Raw genomic sequence first — 19679 nt, 5'->3', positions numbered from 1 at the left:
CCACAAAGGGGCCAGAGCAGCAAAGAGGTCAGGGGGTGCTATGTGAACTGCTCTGGCTTCCTGGCACAAACAGACTTCCTTGGCTGCTTTCTCTGCCGTTCTCCGATGGCGAGTCCCAGGGCATCAACCTGTCATATGTCCTTCCCCTCTTGTTGGATATACTCAGCACCTCTCTCCCCGGCTGCCTGCCTTTGTCATCTATATGCTTCCAGCCCGGTACCCCAAATACCATTAGCCAGCCTCAGTTTGCTAAGAGAAAGCAGCTTCCAGCTGCCACCAGGGTATTGGTGCAGCTACAACAGATGGCTGAAACCAATTTCAACGGAGGAGTTCAAAAACGGATTCTTCAAAGAGCCAGCGTTGTGTTGGGTCCGCTTAACTCTCAACTGCAGTTGCGCCTGTATGTTGCTTAGACGGAAGAAACAGACCATCTGGACTTGAGCTCAGTCGGTGCTAACTTGGGACGTTAGGCAGGGGTTCGGCTTGTGTGTCATCACCACGCAGCTCCAGCCAAGGGAAGGAAATGGCCAGCAAGATCCCCCAAAGCCCCATAGCAAGCATTGGCCAGAGTAGATCAAATAGTGCTCTTTGAGCTCAGTGCCTTGCCAGTCTAAACAAAGAGACACTGCTACTAAGCACCTCCATGATTACCCAACTTGAAAAGAGCAGAGTTTGGCAAGAATTCCCTGGGAACAAAAACCAGTAGGAGAAACCAGTAGGAGAACACTTCAATCTCCCAGGACATTCTATACAAGATCTCAAAGTAGCTGTTTTACTACAAAGGAATTTCAGAAATAGACTGGAAAGAGAAGCTGCTGAATTGCAACTCATTACCAAACTTAAAACCATGGAGAGACCTGGTCTGAACAAAGACATTGGATTCTTATCTCATTATACATGACAAAGCCATTTTTCACCTTCTCACCCCTTGCTTTTTCCTGTAAGACCTATTGCAGTCGTTAAGAGTCGTCTACAGGCTCATCACAGCTATCTGCCAATCACCCATTCCCACCACCCTTCTGAGTAATACCCCTCCCCACCTTCTCACTATATAGAAGGATCTGGCAGCTTCTGTTTCAGTGTATCTGAAGAAGTGTGCATGCACACGAAAGCTCATACCAAGCTCATACTTCAGTGTATCTGAAGAAGTGTGCAAGCACACGAAAGCTCATACCAAGAACTAACTTAGTTGGTCTTTAAGGTGCTACTGGAAGGAAAAAAATTTTTTTGTTTTGACTGGGAACAAAAAAGTGGTGATGTGCTTCTAGAAGACAAAAGTGTACGGGAACGAAAAGGTGATAGATCAGGAGTGGGGAACCTTTGGCCCTCCAGACCTTGCAGAACTAGAACTGCCAACCGCCCTAGGAAGCATGGCCAGAGGCAAGAGATGAGGAGACCAGATGCTGTTGGCATCCAACTGTCTAAAGAGAGACTGGAGTGTGCTTCCAGAGGTGAAGTCAAACTGCTGTGTTGGCAGCACCAAAGTGACCTCCCCGGGGCATAATCCTGGGTTATGTGTATGGAGGCCCTGGGCTGTCCACATGACAAGACCCCCCCTCTCGGCCTCACTGAAGCGGTCCAAAGGTAAGCATAGCAATACATTTGGTGCCATCTGGGCTGCAGGAGTTTCTGGAAGGAGGTGTACAAGGCACCATCCAACCCTCTTAGGGGCTTCGCTCTAGATCTGTGTAGGGTTTACTCCTTAGCCTTTTCTGCTCCAGAAAATATTCTGCAAGGCAGCCAAGGTAAGAAGGCTTCCTTAGAAAACGGAAGCCTTGTCCAAATGAGACCAAAATGGAACGCAAAAGATATGGAAGTGGACATTAAGAGATGTTTAAAAACAATTTGAGGAGCACGTTGCTGAAACATAAAGGTTAACAACAAACGGTTCTTTAAATACATTACTAGCAGGAGACCAGCTGGGCAGGCGATTGTAGGATGACAAGGCAATAGTGCCTTAGGTGTGCTAACGGAGGATAAGGAGATTGCAGATAAATTGAGTGAATTGCTTGCATCTGTCTTCCCAGTGCAATATATGATGTAGAACAACTTCCATATGTGGAGAGCCGGAAGAACTAATGGAAATAGTGTTGACAAGAACATTCCAGGCCTTATAGACAAAATAAAAACTGACAAACTGATGAGTCCAGATAGCATTCGCCCAAGAATCCTTAAGAAACTCAAATGTGAAATTGCTGCTCTTCTAAGAGTTGCAGTTCAGCAATATTTGGAGGGTCAAAGGTTCCCCACACTTGTGACAGCTATTTGGAACATGCTGGTCTTAGTTCTACATGAAGGCACATTGCCTTGAATCCCACAATAAAGACATGGAAGAGAGAAATGTAAAGAAATATAAGTAAGTAACACCGGCAAGTCCAACATGATCCATTTTTTACCAGGCTAATTTATTTACATAATTTATATCTCACTCCTTCAACACAGATTTAGACTCCCAGGGTGTGAGAAATGTAAAGTACAATTTAAGGCGGGCAAGCTTTTAGCAGAAACAGCATGCACAGAAATGAATTAAGGACAGACTACAGCAGAGCCTGTAGGAAGCTACTTCATTAGGCGGCTCTCCCCATGAAAACTAATGACATCATAATTATTAAGAAGTGCCAGGCAACAGAGAGCAAGGATGCAAGTAAAACCAAACATTGCCAGTTCCTGCAGCGGCTCTTGATCTAGGGAGCTTTCTAGCCCCCGAGTCCACAGGCTCGGCTTTTGACATTTCAGCTCCCAGCTCTCAGGCAAAAATATTGTTTGTTCCTGCACAAAGCCAACTCATTTTCCATCTGGGACTTCAGCCAAGAGTCACGACCCAGACATTAACCCTTTCCCAGTCTCTTGCTTTGGCAAGCTTGCCAAGATTTGTCTTTCTCACAAGCAAACAAAAGCGTGCCAGCGAAAAGAAGCACTGGAAATTGGACAGGCCTCTCGGTTCTGACCCAGAAGCTTGGGGAGACGGGTGGCAGGCAGAAAAGAAGCAACTAGCCTAGGAGAGGAGAAGCAGCACCCTGTGCTGATGGCAAGGAGCAGGCTCTAGCCCAAACTTTACACACAAGAGGCAGCCTAAGCATGGAAGGTCAAATTATGAGATGCATGGGGCTCTTGCCAAAAACAGCATCGCTGTGCAGAGTTCTGCCACTCTGTAACATGTAGTAAGATTTACCCCATGCCCTGGTCTCAGCAGGCTGAATGTCCACATCAGTGGCCGGCGCTGGTAGGGGAACACAGAACCCCATAATTTCAGGTTTCTGGCTATGTTTTCCTACACGTTAATAATAATAATAATAATAATAATAATTATTATTATTATTATTATTATTATTTTTATTTTTATTTTTATTTATACCCCGCCCTCCCCAGCCAAGGCCGGGCTCAGAGCGGCTTACAAGCAATAATAAAAACAAGTTGAATGATTACAACTTAAAAACAAAATTAAAATACAACATTAAAATATTGAAACATTAAAATATTAAAATGTAGCCTCATCGCAGGAGGAGAAGGAAAGGAAAAAAGAAAGAGAGGGAGGGAATCAAATTGGCTCCAAGCCAAAGGCCTGGCGGAACAACTCTGTCTTACAGGCCCTGCGGAAAGAAATCAGATCCTGCAGGGCCCTGGTCTCATGAGGCAGAGCGTTCCACCAGGCCGGAGCCAGAGATGAAAAGGCCCTGGCTCTGGTTGAAGCCAATCTAACTTCCTTAGGGCCCGGGACCACTCGGGTGTTGCTATTTATGGACCTTGAGGCTCTCCGTGGGGCATACCGGGAGAGGCGGTCCCGTAGGTACGAGGGTCCTAGGCTGTGTAGGGCTTTAAAGGTCAAAAGCAACACCTTAAATCTGACCCTGTACTCTACCGGGAGCCAGTGCAGTTTGAAAAGCACTGGGTGAATATGCTCCCATGGCAGAGACCCCGTGAGAAGCCTCGCTGCAGCATTCTGCACCCTCTGGAGTTTCTGGGTCAGCTTCAAGGGCAGCCCCGCGTAGAGCGAATTACAGTAGTCAAGCCTGGAGATGACCGTCACATGGATCACTGTGGCCAGGTCAGGGCAGGAAAGGTAAGGGACCAACTGCTTGATGCTTGAAGGTGGAAAAATGTCGCCTTGGTTGTTGCAGTAACTTGCGCCTCCATGGAAAGTGAGGTGTCAAGGTTTACACCCAAACTCTTAACAGAAGGCAATGGCACTAATTGGCCCCCGCAAGAGAAGGGAGTTGGTCCCTCATCCCCATGCCATCCCGACCCAGCCATAGGACCTCTGTCTTCGAAGGATTTAGTTTCAATTTAGTTAGAGGGGAACTGGGAAAACTTGGGTGTGGAGCTGCCCTTATCTGTGGCAACCCAGTGTTTCTTATAACATACAGCTCCATCCTTAATATTAAGCGGGATTTAGACTCAAATGGCTTGCCCGAAGGGGCGCAAAGATAGTCCTTGCATCACGTCTCAGCTGATTTTGGCAGAAAGAGACCTTGTGCAGCCCAAGGAACAGTGGTCAAGTAAGAACTGGCTTCAGTGGCAGAGGACACACTTTGCATGCCAGAGACCCCAGGTTTGATACCCACCATTGCCATTTAAAAAACCACCACCTAGGTAGCAGAGCTGCTGTCAGTCAGAATAGACGAGGTATAGCCAACATGGTGCCCTACAGTTGGGACTGAATCTCCCATCATCTGTCAGGAATGAGGGAAGTTGTGGTCCAACCACATCTTGAGGGTACCACTGTGGAGTAGATGACTCAAATGGGAGAGGGCCTGTTGGTCAGGCCAAAAGGTCTGACTAGCCCAGTGTTTTGTTTCCACAGCAGAGTACTTCTCAGAAAACTTACAGCAGGGCACAACAGCAACAGCCCCATCCATTCTGCTCCTAGCATCTCCTAACCAAGGGTAGGCTGTTTCTGACAATACAGAGATGCCATTTACTTTTCGTGGTTCAAAGCCGTTGACAGATCTACCTTCCATAAAAACTGACTCAACAAAATGAGCAAGTGACCCGATTCAGATATATATATATATATATATGCTCCGTTTCTGCTCAAACCTGGAATGAAACCCCAGGCCTGAGTCCAGGAGGCAAGCTGTGCTTGGGCTGTGCTGCCATTTGGGCACTTCAGTGCCTGATGCTCAGGCAAACCATTGCCCTCTCAGCCCAGCCTATTTTCATAAGGTTGTGACAGTTCATCTGTCATGCTTAGCTACTTGGAGGAAGGGTGGGATAATAACATAACAAATAATTTAGGACTGCTACCCAATTAAATGAATCTTAGTGGATTGACTGATTGATTATATTTACATACAAGTAAAACCCGTGTTTTGGGAAGCAAAATCATACTTAATTTGTGTTTTGATTATGCATCCTCTTAGAAGAGACATTTCCTTCTGCTTGAGAGGTAAGAGTCAGTGTCTCTCCTAAGATAGTGCTTACCATCTGCAGTTTCTTATGAGAATCATAGAATCATAGAGTTGGAAGAGACCACAAGGGCCATCGAGTCCAACCCCCTGCCAAACAGGAAACACCATCAGAGCACTCCTGACATATGGTTGTCAAGCCTCAGCTAGCTTAAAGACCTTCAAAGAAGGAGACTTTGAGTACAGTACTTGTTTCTTAAGTGTTTCTCTGTGTTTTAATTTGCACATTTTTGTCACTTAAAAGCCTGATTGATTTCCCAAACTTGGGTCTCCAGCTGTTTTTGGACTGCAATGCCCATCATCCCTGGCAACTTGGTCCTGCTAGCTTGGGAAATCCGGATCTAACCAATTAAAATTGCAGCCCTAACATGTCTAGCCTCTGAAACAGAACAAGCTATAAACAGTTAAAAAAAACCCCACACACAACTTTTAAAAGCAACTTTATTCTGATCTGGCTTTGACAGTCACAACATCTAACACTCTCAACCAGGAGGTTCAGTTGGGGCTATACATAAGCTTCCAAAGTTTGTTCTGCAAGTCCACAGACTCCACAGGTCCTCCAAGTTGAGCAAGTTGGGAGCTGCTTGCTTACACAAGGCTTCCCAGGAAAAACATTAATCGTCATGACCAGACATGACTCAGCTGAGGTTTTAAAAGGCAAAAGGCCTCTGGAAAGGCAACGCTTCAACTTGCGCCAACACAGTGAACAAAACCACATCATTATATGCACCAGAGCAGCAACACACACACAGCCACCAAGCAAAAGCAGTTCCAAGATAATAACTGGGAAAGGGAAGGGTGAGAAGGGTCCCCTAACCCTAACCCCAATAACCCAATGTAAACCTTCAAAAACAGTCCATGTTAACTTACAATTAGAGCCAGCTTCTTGCTAGCAAATGTTTCCTACAGTGAGAAAAGGGGCAAGGGGTGAAGAGAGAGAATCACGCTTGCCTGAGGTAGAGCCTACACAATTTATGACACAACCAACCAAGTAAACACCCCACTTCCCTAAGGCTGCAAATAATGGAGAGGGCTTTGCCAAGCTCCTGGGAAGTTCCCACATGGGGCTACTTTTGGCTTCTTGTGTCACAGGCTGTGCAGGCCTGGCCTAACTCCACCCCACTCCTATCGCCCATACCATTCCTTGCCAAGCTCCCAGGCCCACCCCTTCTCCAGCAACAGTGCCTGTGGCAGGCTCCAGTTCTCCAATGAGCTGAAAATACTCTCAAATCTGTGGTACTCAGCCAAAGGACCAGAACATACAAGGTGGTTATAATGCTTTAATGTGGGTCACACCACCCACTGGCATGGGTGGGTGGGTGATTTCAAGGACTTTGGAAGGGTATGAGAGACAAAGATGGGGGAAGAAAACGTAGGGGCCAAAACAGGGAGTGGGGAATGTCCCTGAGCTAAGAAATGCCGACCAGAGGAAGCAGTTTTAATAGGGCAGCGTGCTCTCTGCCACACTTCTGCAGACACTAGAAACTTTGAACTGATCTGCAATTCCCACTGACCATACAAACGTGACTTGGTGCCCAGGCTCTTGCCCACAACATTTCAGCAGAAGCTCTTAGGTGTGAGTAAAAAATTATGCTTGCAAGACCTACATTGGCTCCCGTTTCCAAGAACAATTCAGTGTTGGTGCTGACCTTTAAAGCCCTAAACGGCCTCGGTCCAGTATACCTGAAGGAGCGTCTCCACCCCCATCGTTCTGCCCGGACACTGAGGTCCAGCTCCAAGGGCCTTCTGGTGGTTCCCTCTCTACAAGAAGTGAGGTTACAGGGAACCAGACAGAGGGCCTTCTCGGTAGTGGCTCCCACCCTGTGGAACGCCCTCCCATCAGATGTCAAAGGAATAAACAACTATCTGAAGTTTAGAAGACATCTGAAGGAAGCCCTGTTTAGGGAAGCTTTTAATGTTTGACGGACTATTGTATTTTAATATTTTCTTGGAAGCTGCCCAGAGTGGCTGGGGAAACCCAGACAGATGAGAGGGTATAAATATTATTATTATTATTATTACTACTACTACAACTACTACTACTACTACTACTACTACTACTACTATTATTTTCTTAAAACTTGCAATGGTACAAGTCGTGGTGCAAACACAGTTTATCTAAGGCAGTAGCCTTCAACCTTTTCAGACCCAGGAACCACCTTTAACCTAAGCATGCATTTGGGGGCCCACTTAATCTATTGCCATATATTTGCATGGTGGTAGTGCAGCTATTGTGACCCACCCTGGATCAGTTTAAGTCAGTTGAAGACCCACAATCTAAGGAACAGGACTCCAAGAAGGGTCCAAGACTGAATGAAAGCTATGAAGATGTCTCAGCAACTGGTCATGCCATCCCAAGAGCTCATTTACAAGACTCTCTCTCCTTACAAGGTTGGAGGCACACACTTCTCAGAGGGGCATGGGTCCACTGCCAACATGAGAGAGGCAGCACAAAGGGGGGAAAGCTCCTCTGGCTCCTCCTCCCATTGCTAGGGAATGTCTCTGCTCTATGGGCAGGGCACCTGCAGGACTGTCTCCCCTTCCTCAGCGTCTAAAATCAAAGGGGCAGATAGGCCCTTCCTGGGCAGCTCCCCACCTATGGAATCACTCCCGCTCTACTCCTCTTGTTTCTCACCTGAAATCAACTGCTACCCCAGCCCCGAGCTAGTCGGGATTGTAGGGCTCACGACACCCAGAGGCTCCATGCAGCCCAAACACCATTATATTACGTCACCCTGTCAGAAGCAATTTAAATGCTTTCTAACCAGTTAGACCAGTCAAAGTGCCAAAGTACACGGAGAAAAGGTCATCGGCCTCTCTTCCCATGTGTAAAGGCCACGAAAATGATGCAAGCTAACTGTGAATGGGAAGCAACCACCAATAACCCATTCATTTGCTCTATAATTGAATGATTTCATAGGTGAGGGATGGCTGATGCTGATCAATGGTTAGCAGCTTCCACAACTGGCCAGAGACGACTGGGGCAGACAAGTCTACTCTCTTGCTGTGGTCAGACAGCTGGACAGGCAAGGAGGAGCTGGAGGGTCATGCTCAGAGCAAAAGGCTGCCCAAGGCCAAGAGATCCTTTGCAACAGTCAGAGATCTGGGCCTCCTTACCAGCTCCAAGGAGCTGATGTGGAGCGCAGCCTTACCCAACCTAAGTGCCCTCTGGATGTTGTGGACTACAACTCCCATCAGCCATGGTGCCTATGGCTGATGAGAGTCGCAGTCCAAAACATCTAGGGCATTGCTTTTTTCCAACTGTTGGGTTGCAACCTCACCAGTAGTAATAGGACAGTTCTGTGGAGGAAGGGCAGCAGGGGAAGAAATCAAGTTTGACTACATAAGCCATGCATGCATTCGACATCAGCAAAGACTGACTTCCAGACCAAAGTTGTTATAATGTTGTTTGCACATCCCGATTGCCATCTTTTGTATTGCTGCTACTGAATGATGGATTTGTGGTATGGAACAAAAAGTCATCCTTTGTAACTGGATTAAACTGCCTTGAATAAACAGGCTTGGGTAAATGGTACAAATACTTCGTTATTAGACTGTGCGCTTGCAGGCAGGGCCTGTCTTTTTTTGATCTATGCAAAGCTCTTCATTTTGGGGGGTAGTGAGCTGCTGTTGCTTTTTGATTAAGCGCTGCATAAACGTTAATAGCAGTAGTACTAACAGAAGCCTGTTTGCCGGTTTGAATCAAAGGTGGACGCTGAATCCAGTCAAACCTCACAGGTAGATGTGACAAAGGTGGGGGGAGGGAATGCACCCCACATTTCCCCCTGGGCTTTTACATCTTTAGCTACAGGTGGATAAAATTAATTTTAAGTGGGATGATAAGGATGCTCACAAGTGGGTCATGCCCTGACCCAACCCAAGACACTTCACACCAGCTGGCACCATCATTCTGTTTGGCAATAGCTTGCTTCTTCGTTTGTGCTGGGGTTTGTTTTTGTTTTTTGGGAGACACAGAGGCAATCAGATGCAAAGAAGGACAAGCCTTATGGACCCTTGAATTGCTGGTACAAGACAAAATTTTGGTAGGTGGGAGAAACTATTAGAGTGATATTCTCTCTTTTTGAATGATTAATGGAATTTGCTGCCACTGGACAGTGCAGTAGCTGTGTGCTTAGAGGGCTTTAAAAAGAGATTAGGCAAATATATGGAAGTGTTTCTGTGGCTATTCGCCACAATAGCTAAATGCAGCCTCTAGGTTCAGAGACAGAAATCACAGTCCCTGGCGTGGTCTGCTGCCTTCATGGGCTATGGGATTTCCTGAAGCGTATGACTGGAGTGGCCACTCTGGGAAACAAAATGCTGGACAAGATGGGCACTTCACTGAATTTGGCAGAGCGCTTCTTATGTTCTGATAAGACAGAGGAGCCCTGTCTTCCTTTGCAGTTGGTCACCCAGAAAGAGGACAAGAAATGCTAACATCTACAGTCTTTACCTTACAGTCAAGAAAAGGCAATTCCTACATTGCAGGCTGGAATTAAAAAGAGGACAGTGCATCTGATAAGCCTGAAGGACCTGGGTATACAAGCACTGTTACACCAACAAATGGCATTCACTTCCTACTCTGATTGCAGCTGCGAAAAGGCCCCGATTTGGGCCAGGGCTCAACTGCTGTTGTGCAACAAGCGCTGCTGGTAGACAATGCATGTGACCAGACCCGGCCTGCACAGCTTCTGACCCACCTAGCCAAGCACAGATGTACAGTAGCCCACAAGGGCTCATAAAGCTTCCTGGTTGTCAGGTGGGGGCTGTCATGCACCTAGAAGACCATAATGCTTCCTTAGCTAGTTGATTATGGGATGGTGAGTCTCAAACCCTGCAGTCCTGTGTTCAGCCAACTAATGTCCACAGTGCTAGAGAGGACTATCTGAGGGCAATGTGGGTGCTATGTAAGCATTACATACTAGCAGTAGCAAAGTTCAGTATTAATCCAGCAGCTGACATCGGGGAGAGTACAATATTAAGAAAAATTCTGAGCTCCCTTAAAGCTCATGCAGTAAGCTGGCTTTCAGCTTTAACATCCTTTCTAGTTAAATGTGGTGCAAAAAAACCCAAACAAAAAGCCAGACATTTCCTTGGCTCAGACAAGCAGCTGTGCCCTTACGGATGGGCAATGATTATCTGGATAACAGGACCTGACAGGTGTCAAGGAAAACAGGACCCAAAACAGCGTAGGCAACGCATACCACAGGCGCAATCAGAAGGAACAGAAGAAAAGTACAGCGTTTATGGAGATGTCTGGATAAAGAAATCAGGCACAGCGACACCAAGAAACCCGAGAACGATACTTTTCAAAGAAAATACGTTATCAGCTATTGTTTGGACAGGATACAACCCACCCACCCTGCTTCAGTGGCAGTCGCTAGTAGTCGCATTCCCAAATGACACCATGAGAGGGGCACACTGCAGGGGAAGCTTTGTGCCTAGTTGGCATGCTGTTGTTGAACAACCCATGGCACAGGTTGCATGGGTAGGATGAATGACCTGTGTGCCAATGTGAAACCAACTGATGGATTTCTGGATACGCCCTGAGTGGAGACGAACACATGAAAGGCTTACTGCTTTCTTCTTGTCACATATCATTTGCATAATGTGCCAAGAGGATACCTCCCCTCTCTTGTTGAAAGCAACTGAAGGGTGTGGGAGTGTGAGCTGAAGGTTTGTCTTATAATAGGAAGCAGTGAGAATGCATAATGAAAGTAAGGCTGCTTTTCTCACAAATCACCTTGCATGCATGTGACTCGGTGTCTCAGCTCAGCCTCTGCAAGTTAGGTTTGGCAGGGATGGCCACCCACTTATAGCCTAGAACCACCACCCACTGCTGTGTGTCAGAGGAAGAAGCAGCAAAGACTTAGATCCTGCTATGTTTCTCCAAGTCATAAAAGACAAATGCATGCATATGGTACATCACAGGGTTCAAAGCACTTCAGAACAATACCCAAGATATACTTACAGCAACCCTGTAAGGCAAGACAGTATCTTCATATGGTAGTTGAGGGGTGCTGATGGTGAGGGGCACTTCACCAGGAAAATGCAGTGAATTTGAGACAGAGGCAAAATTTGAATTGAGGACTTCAATTCAGGTTGGACTAGATGACCCTTGGCATCCCTTCCAACTCTACAATTCTATGATTCTATGTTTCTAGTTTTTCTAGTTGCCCCTGAAGAATTATTACACCAAATGTATTGGCAAATTTATCTTATGTGCACGTTTGAGGTTCTTTTTTCCTCTTTCAGTCCTGCATTTTTTACTTTCAGCCCAAATATAAACACTGCAAAACCATATAAGAAGTTAAAACTAGCATCGGTGAAAAGAGACTGAAACTGGAGTGGGTATAGAATTAAGAGAGGGAGAAAGTTTTCCACAAAAACAAATTATGCACACAATGTTTGACTACCAACAGAACTGTTGGCACATGCGAATAAAATACATTGGTTTTCAAGAAGGCAGTGCAGAATCCGTCAGAGAAGGAGCCCCAGATTCCTGAACTGAACAGGAATTTATAGCAAGGGGCTCTGAAATGCCATTAACCCGAGCAAAGGCAGAACACAAGTGTTACACGCATGCATTGCTGCTATAATCCGATTTAAATGGGCATTTGATATTGAAAGCGAAATTAACAGCTCCAACTGTCCCTGTTTGAATCAATCAGTGCTTTTATATGACAACCACTTCAATTAAGCCACACAGCCATCTGCAACAAAGCACCATGACCCACAACATATGGGCATTGTGCAACACACACACACACACAATCTCTCTCTCATAATCACTGACTAAGAGCTCTGGGGGCTTCTTGATACACACACAGTATTCTCACAGTATTCTCCTGCTCCACTTCTAGAGGAAGTGGCTCAGATCACGAATAAGCGCAGAGGAATAAGCGCAGCAAACTGCTGTACCAACTGGGAAGGCCATGGCTACTGTAGGATCTCTGTGTACACACTGCAACTCCTGCATACCTCATGAGACCTTATGGTGAAGGGCGGGCAAGAAATCCAATAAACAAGCAATAAAGCCAAAAGAGCTGCAAGGGAAACTTGATCTACTGACTTCAATGAAACCAGAAAATTGCCTAGCCCAGGGTTCCTTATATGTAGGCACAGACAACTGGTTGGCTCCACTGAGTGACACAGGATGTAATTGTGTTGTGACTGTATCTGTAGCCACCAGGCATGTCTCCTAGCAGAACAGGGAACTATTGCCTCAATGAAGTCCTACCAGCACAAGCGGCATTTCCTTATGGATAGGTGTCACTCTTCGTTATAGTTTTTAAACCACATGCTTGTAAAGGTGTGTTCAAAAACTAATTGGTGGCCACTCCAAAGAGTCAGAAACAATTAGGGGGAGGGGGGAGAGGGAATCAAGCAGATCTTGCCATTTCTGTCTATTGTGCTTTCTGCCTAAATACCGTAAGTGGGTTATTGTTTTTTAACACTGCACAAACTTGCCATCCTCAACCCAATGCACACTGAAACATTTATTATTCTTACTACATTAATTACATTTGTATGCCACCCTATACCCGCAGGTCTCAGGCCAGTTCACAAGATAAAATCACAATGTAAAAACACAAAATACTGTACATAATAAAACAAAAACAAGAATAACCCAATAATCCCGCCTCCCCAACACATTTTAAAAGGGCATTTGATATCAATCAGCCAAAAGCCTGTATCTGGTCTTACAGATACAGAGAACTCTAATAGAATACAACATTGTTGATACAATTATGGTCTGCAGCCTCCCCCTACTAAATAATAATAATAATAAAACCACATTTGACAATAATGTAAAATCATGACCACGGCTTAGTTCAGTTGTAACACCAAACTATGGTTTGGCACCATGAGAAGGACTCTTGTCCTCTGCACTTTCTTTCATCTTCTCTGCTTCAGCTAGTTAACTTCTGCAATTAGTAAAGTATTGCTTTTATGTACACTGTTCTGATTATGCTATGTATATTTCATTTTCTACATAAAATAAGTACTGGTGAAAAGCAGTTACCGTTGCAGTTACATACGTCAGTAAATTATAGATTTTTTTTTCACCCTAAACCAATGTTTAGGGTGAAAGGCTGCAAACCTAATTCCAACCATTACTGGTTTGTGTGAAAGAGGAAATAAGCAACTGAGGAGTGAGAACATGAAGGGAGCAGTGAGAATGTAAAATAATGATGCAGCTGTATTTTGGCTTTATGCATAAAGCAATCAAATGTGTATTCATTCTCCAGTATGCAATGCGTTTACTATGGAAACTGCCTAAAAACTATCATTTCAAGTCTTGTCCCACTGGCCAAATGTTAAGGGGCTCATTGAAAGTAATATAATTTATGAGACCACAAGTGTTCTGTCATATAGACTTTCTCCCCTGTTACCTCTAACTTACCACAAATTAATTTATAAAAATACACATCTGGTGTCACCCCATCAAAACTGCTCTCTAGGGGTCTTAGTAGACCACAAGCTGAACATGAGTCAACAGTGTGATGCAGCAGCAAAAAAAAGCTAATGCTATTCTAGGCTGCATCTAGTGTCCGGATCAAGTGAAGTCGTGGCAAAGAGGAGACAGAGGAGATATGATAGCCATCTTCAAATATGTAAAAGGTTGTCATATGGAAGATGGCGCAAGCTTGTTTTCTCCTGCTTCAGATGCTAGAAGCCAGACCAATAGATTTAAGTTACAAGAAAGGACTTTCTGGCTAAACATCAGGAAGAACTTTCTGACAATAAGAGCTGTTCAACAGTAGAACAGACTCCCATGAGAAGTGTTAGAAATTCAGATATATAAGCTAGGCACCAAACAGCTCCTAAAAGCAGTTACAGTCACCAAAATGGAATGCCTAGTTATCATTTTGGGGCCAGACAGTTCAAACGTCCTATTTTCCAATACAACTTTTTGGTTCCTGAAATTCTGATAACGCAGATAAAATATATCAGATAGAATTCCACAGGATAGGGTATTAGTGTGTGAAAACAGTCGAGATACAAGGATCCCCAGACATGCACCTTCACATGGTGGAGACCTCAGGTGCCAACCTGGCGCCCTGGCACCTTCACATGGTTGAAAGTGGCCAATAGCCAGGTGCAAAGAGCACCTTAAACCTGGCAAATTTTGAGTGGTGATTAACTCTCCCTCCTTGAAGTTTCTTAAGCAGAGGCTGGATGGCTATCTGTTATGTAGGACCTAGCTGAGATTCCTGCATTGCAGAGGGGTTGGACTGTATGACCCTCACAATCCCTTCCAACTCTGTAGTTCTATGAATCTATTATAGGTAAGGCAAACCACGCACTTGGGGATAGAAAAATGACTACAGGGTCATTCTCCTTCTCCTAACATCTGTACATCCACCTGGCATTCCTAACAAAAGTATTTACACATATTTTCCTTTGAGCTCAACAAGTGTCAATGCATTCAAGTTTACTTTCTTAACCTCCATTTATCTCTAAACACCCACTTATCTCAAAACAAAGGCTTCAGGGAAAGTAAAGAAAAAGTTGGGACAACTTTACATTCCTGTTCAATGTTCAGTTCAATGGGAGGAATTAGAACATCACACTATTAGGATAGTTCTGTCAGTGCAAGCATTTCTCTTTGCCGGATGAAACACTCTTCTCTCTCCTCCCCTACTCCCATGTGTTGCTATGGGGATTATCCCAACAACCCCTCAGAGACTATGGGAGTGCAGGGGTAGGCAAGCCCCTTGGTGCTAGTGGGACTTGCTGCGTTGACTCCTGCTTGCACAGTTATTGAGTTGACTCTGACCCTATTTCTCAGTTCTGGAAGATCAGCACAGGTATTGTCAAAAATATCATACGTAAATTTTAAAACTCCAAATACAACCTCGGAAAAACCAGAGCAACTCAGATGCTCTTACAACTGGGGGGGGGGGGGAGAAACCAACAAGAAGGAAAGTGCTTTGGAGGGAGATCAAGAGCTCCCAATGCAAACGTAATAATCCAAGGTTAGACAGATCCTTTGAAAAGACCTCTTAAATGGCATACAAAATGCACAAAAGAAAACTGTTTTCAACGCTCTTGCACAGCATGCATACCTGCAACACAATTCTAACATCATGCTCTGCCACAGAACACTTGTGGTATACAGCATCCAAGGAATGTGTAACTTGAAAGAGGAAAAAATACACATGTAATAGGACATGCTCAGGAATGAAAAATTCTTACCACCAATGTAACATTATTATCAACCAGGCATTCATAAACTTTTCAGTCCTGTGTATAATACTATAGTATTCTTCATTATTGAAAAATGCTCAATGATAATGCATTCTCAATAGCACTAACTAGTGATATGAATTATCAATAATAATACTTCACCATTTAGCTTTTTTAAAAAAATTATCTGAAGCTAGATACTGTATTTTAAAATTAAACAATGGAGCCATCAAAACTCCACAATGCATACACTATGGCAGTGTTTGGATGCAATACTAAACCATAGTTTAGCACTACAAGAATAAGCCTAATTTCTCCCACCCAGGGTCACATGCTTCTTTCCTACCCTAGCCTCCTCTAGCGGACAGAAAGAAGATGGTAAACTTCTGTTTTAGATCAACCACACTTTTAACTATATTGTCCAGGCCCTAAACCATGGTTCATCTTAATCACCGTTAGTGACTAGATAGCTTTATGCCTGGAAGTTTGCTTGTTTCCATTATCCACAGTTTAGATGAACCTGTTTGTCCAGATTTAGACAACATGGCAAGCGGTGGTTAACCAAAAGCAGAAGGTTCTGTATTTCTACTCACAGTCTACTCAAAGAAGGGGGCGAGTGCAAATTAGTTTGGCATTCTGTATGAACCAACCCGATAAAAGTCATTTATGCAGGGCTACTCTGTGCTTAGAATATCAGACATAAACCAGGAGCCCCAGATTCAATTCTGTGCTTAGTCACCAATTCAGTGAGTGACCTTGGAAACAGTTCAGTTCTGCAGCCATAAAATGGGAACATTAGAAGCATGCCTGCACCATCTGGGGCTGATAGGAATTGTAATCCACAATATCTTGAGGGCACCAGGTTGGGGGTGGCTGTTCTAGAACTTAGTCTAACAACTGAATTATGTTCCTGTTTTCAAGAGCAGGTCAGTGCCTATTGCTTTGTTATTTCCTAGTTCATCTTGTTGTATCAGCTTTCTGCTTTTATAGCATGCACTTACTTTTAATTGGATTGCATAGCTTTGTGTTTGTAACCCTTGATCATAAGACATGCTTTTTTTAGTTTTTTTTATTTTATTTTATTTTAAAATAGTGCATCCCCACAGCAGCTTTAGTCGAAGAGCAACGGCTCCTTCATGTAGTTTTCTTTCCACGAGGAAAAGGAAGACACTAGCCTTCCCCATCTCCCCGTCCTTGCAGCGAAAAGCGATCATAAGACACGTTGAGAGCTTTTGGTAGATAAGTGACTAACAAAGATAAAAGGAAATATTCAGTTCTCATACTATAAACCAATTGCCGATCCTGTGAATAAAGGGACTGGCTTGGACAAGTCCAGTCCAGCTGCAAGAGGAGAAAAAGGTCTCTAGAGAAGTTGGAACTTGCTTACCATGACGCCAAGGATCTTTGGGTTCCACAGCCCCAGAAACAATGTCTTCATCGGAAGGAAATGTGACATGTTTTGCACCAGGCTTCAGTTTCCCATCATCAGCAGGCAGAGAACCATGGCTTGTTTGGTCATCTTCTGGACTCTCTCTACTTGTTGCTTCCAAGCCTAAACAACAGTTCTGAGGAGAGGAGTCCAATTTTTCCTGCAAACAGTTGTTCTGTTGAGAACATTTTTCAGCAACCGTAAGGCATTCTCCGGTAGCTGTGGCCAAAGGATTATTATTACAGGCCACCTTATTTGCCAGCGACTCTTCCTGTAGCGGATGGCTCAAAGTCTCTTTCCCCGATGGCTGCAACTGCTCCTCTGCCAGATCACAGCGCTCAGTATCTTTCAAATCCTCCTTTGAAGGACATGCAATAGAATTGCCCACCATTTCTTTGCCGGGATGGCTCCCTAGCGTGGGAGGGCTGTGCGTGAGGTTTTCTGTATTCTGAAGATGTGCTGAAAAGTCCAAAGCCTCTTGAAGTTTTGTCCCACCTTGACTGCCGTCCACTCGAGAGACAACCCAAGGATCAGAAGCCCTTAGCAGGCCCTCCTCTTCCTTCTGCACAGCAGGAGGCGGCAGCAGCAGCATGAGGTGGTCCCCCTCAGCAGCTTTCCCTTGCTGCTGCTGCATGGGGGAGACTTGTACACACTCCATGGCCAGGCAAGCGTGATAGGTTTCTGTCAGGGAGAGCTCTCCTTCTTCCCTTCTCATGGAGTCATTACTGAGGGGTCACCTCCTGTCTCTTTTTCACCTTCCCTCACCTGGCAAGAAAAGGCTCCCAAGGTCTCCAGACCCTTTCCTCCCAGCAATGGTGCAATGAGACCATGAATGATGAATGGGATCACTTGGAGGAGGATGCAGGGAGGACCCCTGCCTTTTTGGGACAAGAAATAGAACCTTTGCTTAGGGTTGGAGGAAAGCGAGCAAGACAAAAAGGGCACGACTTTAACTGGGCTTGGGTCAATTTCTGTGAAGATTTGGCAGGGCACAGAAATATTTTGCTGGTCTGGAAAATGTGGAATGCTCCCTTGCCTGTTCCGTTTTTATCCAGTAGGGGTAAACAATGGAGTGTTAGTATAATGGTTGAAGAAGGACTGATTGGAACTAACACCTGCAGAATAGAAAGAGGTCCAACAGAAAAGAAACAAAATGGGGCCAACGTCTGCTCCAGAGGCCCAGGAAAGGAAATGCACAGGTTCCTTGTGAAAGCAAGAGCTATCGAAACAGGAAAAAGTCCCGTCTGAGTAGTGTGGGAGGCTTATGTGCGTGTAGACTAAAAACACCTGCAGCACAAACAGAAATAGCTGGCAGAAGAGGGCTAAAAGGACTAGTGTCGAGCTGCAGAGGGAAATAAACCTCACAGCTGCCCGCTTTTACAGAAACGGGTGCCTGGGTGTGCGTGGTAAGAACCAGAGAGCAATTAATGCCTCACAGGTAAGTAGGGACTCTCTGCCAAGCGTTTAAAAGGAACAAGGTGAGTGCCCGCTTTTTTGGTGTGCATGTGCTGAGGGGAGGGATGGCAAAAGGCATAAACAAACGCTATGCTTTTGGAGGAAAGGCGATGCCTATCAAGATATCCGGGCTAGGGGGTGGGGTAGATAAACCGTGATTAGTAATGGAAAGTCGTAGGAAGGCTCTTCGTCGGCTGCTGAGGGGTAAAAGGGCCTTTGCTGATCCTCTGGCTCAGGGCTTTGGTGGTGGCAGGCTTGGAAAGGAAGGGGAAGAGGGGAGGGCTGGCGGGGCTGCCTGAGCCGAGGCAAATACGCACCCGGCGAGGCTGCAGGGGGGAAGAAGAAGAGAAGAGGGAGCCGGTTCTTGGGTGCCGGCGGGGCCGAGGAGGGAGAGCAAAGGCGCCACACGCTCGGGACCGGCAGGGAGGGATGATGGAGGGCCGGGCAGGTGCGCGCGAGAGAGAGAGGCCCGTCCCGAGCGAGCGGCCCCCTCCCGCGGTGCCGCCGCTTCAGCCAGGGACGGACCCGAGAGAAGCCTCCTCGCAGTCTTCTTTCGCCGCCGCCGCCAGCAGCGAGTGCGCCAGCGGCCTGTGCATCCGCCGAGGCCCTTTCCGCGCGTGCGGGTAGAACAGCCTCCGCGCGGGGTTTCTCCCTCCCTCGGCAAACCCAGCGGCGGTGGCGGCTCTACCTTCGTCCCCCTCAGCGGCGGCGGCTCCTCTGGCAAAACACCCACCTCACGCTCGGAGCCGACAGGGTCACGTGCCCCCGTTTCCGGCGCCCGGATTGGCGGGCCGGCGGACGGCGCTGGTTGTTTTTTTAAAACGCAGCCAAGCTTGCCCCCTCCTTTCCTTCCCACACTCACTTCTCGGCCCCCACCTTCCCTTTCGCCAGGCGACAGCCAGCTGCTTTTCAGCTATGGCACTTTCGACAACAGCGGCCTCGAGTGAGTGGGGGCGGGACGGCGCGGGATAAACCTGCCAGTGCTGCTTTCCGCGTGGGGCGGCAAAAAGTAAATATTGTATTATTAATATTAGTCGTGTACGCATCCTCCTGCCCAAGCGGCGAAGAGGGAAATGGAAGGATGGGTGCCCTCGAATGTGCTGACCGAGAGACAGGGAATGGCGGAGCACGGAGGGCCTCCTGATCATGACGTAACGATCACGCGCTTCCCTTTCATCTTTCATCCCACCAATCGC

General features: G+C 46.1%; 1 protein-coding gene across 2 annotated transcripts in view; it reads right to left on the bottom strand.

Annotated features, from left to right (window-relative positions):
* Positions 1–19562, bottom strand: part of PPP1R37 (protein phosphatase 1 regulatory subunit 37) — a 49893-nt gene extending 30331 nt beyond the window's left edge. Inside the window, exon 1 of one of the 2 annotated variants that reach the window (XM_053397809.1) lies at positions 16987–19562. In XM_053397809.1, the coding sequence (XP_053253784.1) occupies positions 16987–17743 (757 nt within the window). In that variant the 5' untranslated portion in view covers positions 17744–19562. The remainder of the gene's footprint in view (positions 1–16986) is intronic. The other variant, XM_053397810.1, reaches the window with a different exon arrangement.
* Between the last annotated feature and the right edge of the window lie 117 nt (positions 19563–19679).

Source organism: Podarcis raffonei, chromosome 8 (genome assembly GCF_027172205.1).
Source record: "Podarcis raffonei isolate rPodRaf1 chromosome 8, rPodRaf1.pri, whole genome shotgun sequence".
NCBI lineage: Eukaryota > Metazoa > Chordata > Lepidosauria > Squamata > Lacertidae > Podarcis > Podarcis raffonei.
The sequence above is the reverse complement of the archived record's forward strand: the minus strand, read 5'-3'. Positions and strand labels throughout refer to the sequence as shown.